At 57.8% G+C, this 8,680-nt stretch overlaps 2 protein-coding genes across 2 annotated transcripts; both read left to right on the forward strand.

The window, feature by feature from the left end:
- On the forward strand, nucleotides 1-3,330 carry LMJF_35_2080 (putative calcium motive p-type ATPase; the record flags this gene model as incomplete). Its single annotated transcript, XM_003722553.1, has 1 exon — nucleotides 1-3,330. One exon carries the CDS (start codon nucleotides 1-3, stop codon nucleotides 3,328-3,330), a length of 3,330 nt encoding a protein of 1,109 aa, XP_003722601.1.
- A 3,253-nt stretch (nucleotides 3,331-6,583) lies between these two features.
- On the forward strand, nucleotides 6,584-8,680 carry LMJF_35_2090 (putative kinesin; the record flags this gene model as incomplete). The annotated part of the gene is made up of 1 exon (XM_003722554.1): nucleotides 6,584-8,680. The coding sequence occupies one exon, from the start codon at nucleotides 6,584-6,586 to the stop codon at nucleotides 8,678-8,680; it is 2,097 nt and encodes a 698-aa protein (XP_003722602.1).

The following is an 8,680-nucleotide window of genomic DNA, read 5'->3' on the forward strand; positions in this document are numbered from 1 at the left end:
ATGACGATCGAGATGACGAAAAAGTCAATCTCCCTGTCGGCGGACCTTGCCGCGAAGGGGTTGGAGGAGTCGGACGACAGCCAACACTTACCCGTCTTCTCAGGCGAGAAGTTGAACGGGAGGGCGCTGGGCGACGGCGCAGAAAACGGCACAGCGGTAGTTGCCGATGCCAAGGAGCACCACGCGATGAACTTCGGAGACGAACAAGGCGACGAGCCAACTCCCGAGGCGTACGACGCCAGAGACAAGTTCTGGGCGTTGGCGCTGGAGAACGTCTTCAACCTCGTGCAGTTGGAGGACCCCCTCGCTGGTATCGATGCCACCGACGCACCACGCCATGCCAAGGAACTCGGCGACAACGTCATCCCGATCAAGGGCGGTCCGAGTTGGATTGTTATCTTGGCGAGCCAGTTCAAAAACGCCATCACGATTGTTCTGCTGATCGTTATTATCATCAGCGGTGTGTTTGGGGACTGGGCTGAGTTCGGCGTCGTTCTCTTCATCCTCTTCTTTAACGCCTTCCTTGGCTTCTACCAGGAGTACGGCGCCGAGAGGTCGCTGGCGAGTCTGAAGCAAATGACGGCAGGTGTGGCGAAGGTGATACGTAATGGCATTCCCGAGATCATCTTCATTGACGAGGTTGTTGTCGGTGACGTCATCGTGCTCGAGCAGGGCGCCTCCGTGCCGGCTGACTGCCGCATCTTCGAGTCGAACGGGCTAGAGGTGGATGAGGCTCTGTTGACGGGCGAGGCGCTACCGGTAGTGAAGCACGCGAACGTCATTCGCGACCCGGAAAACCGCCTCGCTCTTGGCGACCGCAAGAACATGGTGTACCGCAACACGCAGGTGACGCAGGGCCGCGGTAAGGCGGTGGTCGTCGCGGGTGGTTTGAACACCGAAATGGGCAAACTTGCGAAGCGGCTGAACGACAGCAAGGGCAGTGGCAAGACGGCGCTGATGAAGAAGCTCGACTACATGATGTACTTCCTGTTCCTTTGCTGCGCCATTGCCGCCGTGATCGTGTTCGCGGCCAACAAGATGCGCTACACGCCGGCCACCCTCTCGTACGCCACGGCGGTGGCCATTGCCATTCTCCCCGAGTCGCTTTGCGCCGTCATCACGGTTGCCATGACCTTCTCTGTGAAGCGCATGGCACAGCAGAAGTGCATTGTGCGCAAGCTGCCGGTGCTGGAGGTGCTGGGCAACGTCACAGACATCTGCTCCGACAAGACCGGGACGCTGACGGAAAATAAGATGGTGGTCAAGAAGGCGGTGATTGGTATTGACGACATGTACAGCGTTGGCGGCGCGCCGTACGACACTCACGGCGACTTCTTCCCCGCCATGCGGAACGGCCAGGAACAACAGCCAGTGATCATGGCCCATCAGCAGGAGGTGCGCTACGTCTACCAGTTTTTCAAGTGTGCCGCCCTCTGCAGCACAACGGTCCTACACGTCTCTGAAGAGGACATGGACTCCCTCGCTGGCAACGGCAACCCAACCGAGATTGCCATCCAGGTGATGACCTGGAAGGCCGGCCTAAACCGCGACAAGCTGGAGGACGAGGGCTGGGAGTGCATCACGGAGTACTCTTTCGACTCTAAGATCAAGCGCATGTCCACGGCATGGGAAAACAAGGCGAAGCGTGAGCTCTACCTCTGCACCAAGGGCGCCCCCGAGCGGGTCGTTGAGCTGTGCACGTACAAAATCAGCGAGGATGGCAAGCTTGTCAGCTTGACGCAGCAGGACCGCGAGCAGGTCGAGTGGCACATCCGTGACTTGGCCGCGCAGGGTCTACGCACCATCTGCTTTGCATACCGCGAGGACGCCACGAAGATCTTCCCGATCCCGGCTGACGAGCCGTTCATCGACGCTTACGACCGCGACCAGGTCGAGCGCGACCTCGTCTTCCTGGGCATTGTCGGCATCTACGACCCACCCCGCCCAGAGTCTCGCCCGTCCGTCGTCGCCTGCCAGCACGCCGGCATCTGTGTGCGCATGCTCACGGGTGACCACACGTCCACCGCCGGCAGCATTGCCTCGATGCTGAACATCATTCGCCGCCGCGACCTCGACGACCCAGTGAAGCTGCAAGCGGGGCCTGACTTCGACAAGGTCGACCCTGAGACGATCGACGGCTGGGCTGACCTCCCCGTCGTCGTTGGCCGCTGCTCTCCCGAGTCGAAGGTGAAAATGATCGAGTCGCTGCACCGCCGCAAGAAGGTGGTGGCCATGACGGGTGACGGCTTCAACGACTCCCCCAGTATCAAGATTGCTGACATTGGCTGCGCTATGGGCTCCGGCGTCGACGTGACGAAGGGCGTCGCAGATCTCGTCATCACTGATGACAACTTTGCCACTATTGTGAAAGCTGTCGCCGAGGGACGCCGCATCTCGCAGTGTATCCGCAAGTTTGTTGTGCATCTGTTGTCGAGTAACGTGGCTGAGGTGATTGCGCTGATCTGCGGCCTGCCCATCAGCCACGGCGGCGAGTCGGTGTTCATCCTATCCCCCATCGAGATTTTGTGGCTGAACATGTTCACCTCGGCCCCACCGGCGACGGGTCTGTCGCTCGACAGGGCCACCGACGACATTCTGCAGGTGCCGCCGAACACGCAAGGATTCTTTACGATCGAGCTGATTGCCGACACAGTCGTTTACGGGTTCTGGCTCGGCGCGATCACTTTGTGTGGCTTCGCGGTGGTGCTGTACGGCTTCAAGAGCGGCCCGGAGGGGACAGACTGCAACAGACACAACGGCGTCGGCTGCGACAACATCTGGACCGCCCGCAGCACCGCCTTTGGAATTCTGTACTTTGGTTTGCTAATCCACTCCTACACGGTGCGCCACCCGCGCGTCTCCATCTTCAGAATGCGCTGGCTCGACAACAAGTGGATCTGCGGTTCCTGCGTCCTCGGCGGTGCGCTATTTGTGCCTATTGTATACATCAACGCGATCGCCCACGGCCTCTTTGTACACAGCATGATCACTTGGGAGTGGGGCGTCATTGCGGTCGGCGTCATGACCTTTCTCGCCGCCTGCGAAACGTACAAGGTGATCAAGAACCTAATCTTTCCAATTCGCAAGGTGCTGGTGGAGGTGGACGAGGAGGAGGCCGAGGATGTCGAGGAGCAGCGCCAGCGCGAGTACAACACCTTTACTCGCACCATGCCGGACGATCGCAACGTGGAGAGGATTGCGAACGAGAACCTGCGCATGTCATTTGCCTCTCTCGCCGGCAGCGTGGGCACCGCCAACACAGGCTCCTTCCGCATGCCCGCGCAGCGCGAGAAGAAGAAACGTATTGGGTTATTCCGCAAGCGCGAGTAGTAGACTGTGCTACGCGCATCAGCGAGAGGGACGGTGCGGACAGCAATGCAGACCTCGCGCACACTTGTGCCCACAAGTGTGGCTGTTCTTTTCGTCTGTCTCACTTCTATGTTTATGTTTCAGTAACCGCTGCCAAAGGTGACGCGTGCGTGTGCATGCATGTAAGCGCGGTCATTTCGAGAGCGCCTCGTCGCGAAAGTGCAAGGCAGAGCACTGACGCACGTGGTGATATGGGCATGAGCTCCTTTCGCTCTTTTCTATCATGATTTGTGTCTGTGGCTGTGCGTGTGTGCTCTCTCTCTTTTTTTTCTGTGGTGTGTGTCTGTGTCTCTCTTTTAGTGTCTTGGTGGATCTCTCTGGTTGCCTCTTTCGCCCTTTCCCTTCGCTTCCCCTTGTGCCCTTCTCTCCCCCTCCTATTGTGTGCGTGTTCTTTGTTTTTCGACTCTCCCCCTCATCTTTTCTCTTATCTCTTCTTCCAGTGTCTTGCACCAGTCGGCCTTTGGTGACCATAGCAGGTGTCATTCCTTCTTTCTTCTCCCTCCCTCTCTCCCCCTCGCTTCTCTCCGGCAAACCCTCTCTGATCCGCTCTTTCCGTGCCCTCCACTCATCTCCCCACCTGCCCCGTTCCACCGCAGGTTCCACCCAGCAAGTCTGCATGCGTGGATTTATCCCTCAGGGGTGTTTCCCGCTTCCACGTTCTTCTCTCTCGCTCTCTCGCTCTCTCTCGGTGTGTGTGCGTGCGTGTGCGTGTGTGCGTGTGTGCGTGTGCCTGTGCGTGTGTGCGTGTGCCTGTGCGTGTGCGTGTGTGCGTGTGCCTGTGCGTGTGTGCGTGTGTGCCTGTGCGTGTGTGCCTGTGCGTGTGTGCCTGTGCGTGTGCCTGTGCGTGTGTGCGTGTGCCTGTGCGTGTGCCTGTGCGTGTGTGCGTGTGCCTGTGCGTGTGTGCGTGTGTGTAATGTTCCGCAAGGCGCATCGTTGCGCTTTTTTCGTGTTGTAGCTCTTTGTTTAACCCGTCCCCGCTCCCCGCACTTCCTCCAGCAGCCGCTGCGTGCCGCCCCTGTCATGGTGATCGTTGCTAGTCCTGAAGCGCGTGACGCGTCTGGAGAGTGCTTCGCTCATTGCGGCCTTCGACTTCCTCACCCCATCTCCTCCATTTTTTTTTTGCAGCTTAGTTGGATCTTGGTCAAACACGTGTGGGGGTGTTAGGGAAGAGAAGGCCGAGATGAGGGTGCCTCAAAATCGCAGGGGAGAGTGTGGCGGCAGCTACACGGGGTGGGGTAGGGGAGTGAGAGCTGAGATAAAGAGCTAATTACGGCGACGCAAGGAGTCGCGTACTCGCAGCTGCGTTGCGCCTCGTGCTGTTCCTCGCACTTTTAATACGGGTGCTTCTCTTCCCTCTTTGGCCCTTCTTTCGGCTCTGCTTGAGGCAGGTGTACCCGGATGACGAGGAGACACCTCAGTGCGTGGTGTCGCGGGGTCCAGTGCCCGCTCTTTGTGGGGACGCCAAGCACCCCACCCGCCTCTCCAATCCGTGGCAAGCGCCGAACCACTTCCGGTAGTTGCAGGGTCAAGCGCCCACAGCGTGGGGGTGTCGAAGTGATGCATCGCCACTGATGTCGGCGGTCAGGTGCTGTGCAGTGTTGCGTCGGCGCCACTGGCGACGGTGAGCACGTCTGTGCCGTACACATGATGTGCAACGTGTCGGCGTGGCTCGAGCGTATCCCACCCGCTCCTCACTGGGCTCCTAGCGGGGGCGCCTGAGCCGCCCCGGAGAGACGCACCACGTGGCGCGACGCACCTGATGGGGGAGCGGCTGTGAAGCGACCTGTAGAGTGCAGGGTGGGTGGGTGGAGTGTGAGGCGGGGGCCATGCCGAGATGACTGAGTCGGCGCATTGCTATACTGGCGTGTCTACGGCTGCTTGGCACCACGCGATGGTGCCTGTGTGGCAGGCCGCGACGTAGAGTGGTGCTGAAATCGTGTTGTGTGGCAGAGAGACGAACACGTTGAAAAAGAATTGCTCTGTTTTGTAAGCTCTTCGTTGTGACGGTCCTACCCGAGCTCATGTAATTCTACATCAGTGATGCTGTACTTTGCTGGTGTAAGAACAGCAGCAGTGGCAACAATACTGCGCCTCCTCGCTCCTCTAACAAGACCTTTCGACCTGAAAACGTGCGCGCAGCCGCGTTAGTGAGCGACTGTGCTGTGGTGGTGCCACCATTTGTATGCGTACCGGGGAGGAAAAGACGTGTGATGCGTTACCGCCCACATCATTGACCCCGAGCTGCCATGAACCTGTCCAGAGCTGTGGCACACGAATGTGTTGCGGTGCGACCGGATAGCAGCGAGAGAAGGCGAAGACCAGCACAACCACAAAAGCAGCTGCTCCTATGATTGCCCACTCTTCTGTTTTTCTTTCTTTTTGCTCAACCGTTTCACGTTTCCTTCTCTTAATGGTGTCGATGACATCCCTCCACGCTCCACACGCACATGCACACAGTGTCTTAGCGCCTTCATTTTTCAACTTCTTTGCCTTTCCCGTGTCTTACTCTTCCCCCTCTCGCTCTGCTGACCGGCACCTTCATTCGCCACACACCGACTGCTTCCTCTCTCCTCGTGAGTGAGTGTCGTCGTCGTTGGCTGGCGTACTCCTCGTGCGTACTCTCATCGTCGTTTTTCCATAGCAGCTTCTCACCTCTTGGTTTTCTCGACCACGCAGGTCAGCAACGTGTTAACTAAGGCAGGCGCACATCAACGAATCTGCAAGGAAGCGTAGGTGACACAGACGCACTCGACGAGGAAGAAAGGCTTGAGCAGCGCGCAAGAACAACAAGCTCGAGTTAATCAAACGAACGACCGCTGCTGAGGAAATCACTGCGTGCTCTCTTTCCTTTCTTTTGCTTGCTCTCCTTCCTCTTCTTTTCTCTTGTTGGAGCGTCTTTAGCCCATCAACCCTCTCTCTCTCTCCCATCGTCATTGCTTCTCTGTGCACCTTCACAGGCTTTGCTCTCGCTCTCACCTCTCTGCATTTTTGCCTTTTCTTCTTGTTTGCGGTGTGCCTGCTCGGGCGACCCATATTTTAATTTTCGGATATCTATATCTATATATATATATATATATATTTCGCATCCAATCTGCATTTTCGTCGTCGTGTCTCTTCAGCAACAACAACGAAAAGAACAGCGAAACTGTAGCGCGACGAGTACGCATACTTGAGCTGGCATCCGTATCACTAGGAGAAGCACGCGTGATTCGCAATGGCAGCTTTAGGAAACCAGCGCGTGACGGTATCGGTGCGCGTGCGGCCGATGCTGCGCGAAGGCGCTTCTGCGAATCACCAGCAGGAGAAGTTTGAGCTGCAGGGTGTGCACCGCGTCGGCGATAACAGTCTCAAGGTAGAGCTGACGAAGCCAGGTGAGCCGACAAAGAGCAGTCTCTTCTCCTTCGACTACGTTTTCGATCAGGAGAGCACGCAGCTGGAGGTGTATGAGGATGCCGTAGTGGACATGGTCGATGCCGCGCTCGTCGGCGTGAATGTCACCCTTTTGGCCTACGGACAGACGGGCTCTGGCAAGACCTTCACCGTGCTGGGCGACGTGAAGCCGAACCCACTTGAAAACGACCTGCTCACGACGAACAGTGGCATGTTCCTGCGTGTGCTGAGCGACTTGATAGACTACAAGGCTCGCCAAGCCAAGAAGGGCTGGCACGTGGTGGTGGGTTTAAGTTGCATAGAGATATACAACGATAACATCCGCGACCTATTTGGTGGCAAGCCTAACTCGGCACCGCCGGCGCTGAAGGCAGTCATGATCGGCGAGGATGTTTATCTGCCGTCTCTCATCATCAAGGAAATGACCACTCTGCAGGCGGTTTTCAGTGAGATTCAGTTGGCCATCGCACGCCGCATGAGCCGTGCGACGGACTCTAACTCGCAGTCGAGCCGCAGTCACTGCCTCTTCTCCATTGATATCCTTCAGCAGGCGAACTCGGCCCCCGCGCCGTCGCTGGACATTCTCGATCAGTCAAAGAAGGGCAACGATACAAAGAAAGCTGTGTTGTCAGAGAAGAGGGGCTCGGCGACCACGAAGAGGGGCGGCGGCCCGGCTTCCGCCGCGCAGGATGCGCAGCTGTCAGAGTGGGAAATGCCGTTCCAGGGTACGGTCTTCCGCTTGCCCGGACAGAAGGAGCCCATCTACACCAGCAAGATTATCCTTGCCGATCTCGCCGGTAGCGAGCGCATTGCCCGCAGTGGTGTGACCGGCGATGGCCTGACAGAGGCCACATCCATCAACAGCAGCTTAACAGCACTGGGGAACGTGGTACACAGCCTGCACGAGGGTGGCTTCGTCAGCTACCGTGTTTCAAACCTGACGCGACTTCTCAAGCCGACCTTTTCGCACCCCAGCTCGCGCGTGCTGCTTTTGGCACAGTGCTCGCCCACGCAGCTGACGTTCGACGAGACGATCAGCACACTGCACTTTGCGAACAAGGTAAAGGATATGAAGGTGACCACGTGCACCGGCGCCGAAGTGGAGAAGCTACAGTTTGACTTTCTCGAGTCCGGCAAGATGTACGACGCGCTGCTGGCAGACCTGCGCGTCTTCGCTGTGGAGTCGCAGGCGACGATCGGCATCATTCGCCGCAACTTGCCGCAGAAGAACAGTCTTTACTATGACGCGTCAGCGGGCAAGAACGGCAAAACGGCCAAGGTGAGCATAAAGGACCGCCGCTTGTCGGCCGACGCCTCAGGCGTGCTGTCTGTGGCGCAGAGGGAGCGCGCGGAATTGGTAGCCCGTATGGAAAAGGAGAAGTCGGATGAGATGTTAGTAGTGCAACGGTCGGCGGATGAGGCACGTGATGAGATTGTCAGAGAACACATGACCGAGTTGAATGAGGTGAAGGAGGCGATTGCGGCGCAGGTGTCACTGCGCCTCCACCACGCGTCGCAGCAGTTGTTGCTTGATTCGGCAGCCCGCAGCAACAAGATCGTCGAGGACGAGGCGGAGGAGTGGGCCTCAGTGATGCTGCTGTACCTGAAAGAGCATAAGGTGCTCTGCAGCAAGGAGCTAGCGGCAATATCGAGCCGTCTCGAGGACTTGTCTGAGAACGTCAACAAACAGCATCTGCCCGACACGCGGAAGGAGACACCCGAGACCGTTGAGGCGGACACCAAGTACGCCCTCTCCACGTGGTCCCACTGCTTGGCAAAGCGCTTCTTCTCGTTCTGCATGGAGGTACACGAGTATCAGGCTGCTTTCCTGAGCATATGCCATGGCAATGTGACCCTGGTGCGGTGGAAGAAGAAGAACGCCGAGCTGCTGACGAAGTTTGAAGAGGAGAAATCGGTGTAG

This window comes from Leishmania major, chromosome 35, assembly GCF_000002725.2.
Source record: "Leishmania major strain Friedlin complete genome, chromosome 35".
Taxonomy (NCBI): domain Eukaryota; phylum Euglenozoa; class Kinetoplastea; order Trypanosomatida; family Trypanosomatidae; genus Leishmania; species Leishmania major.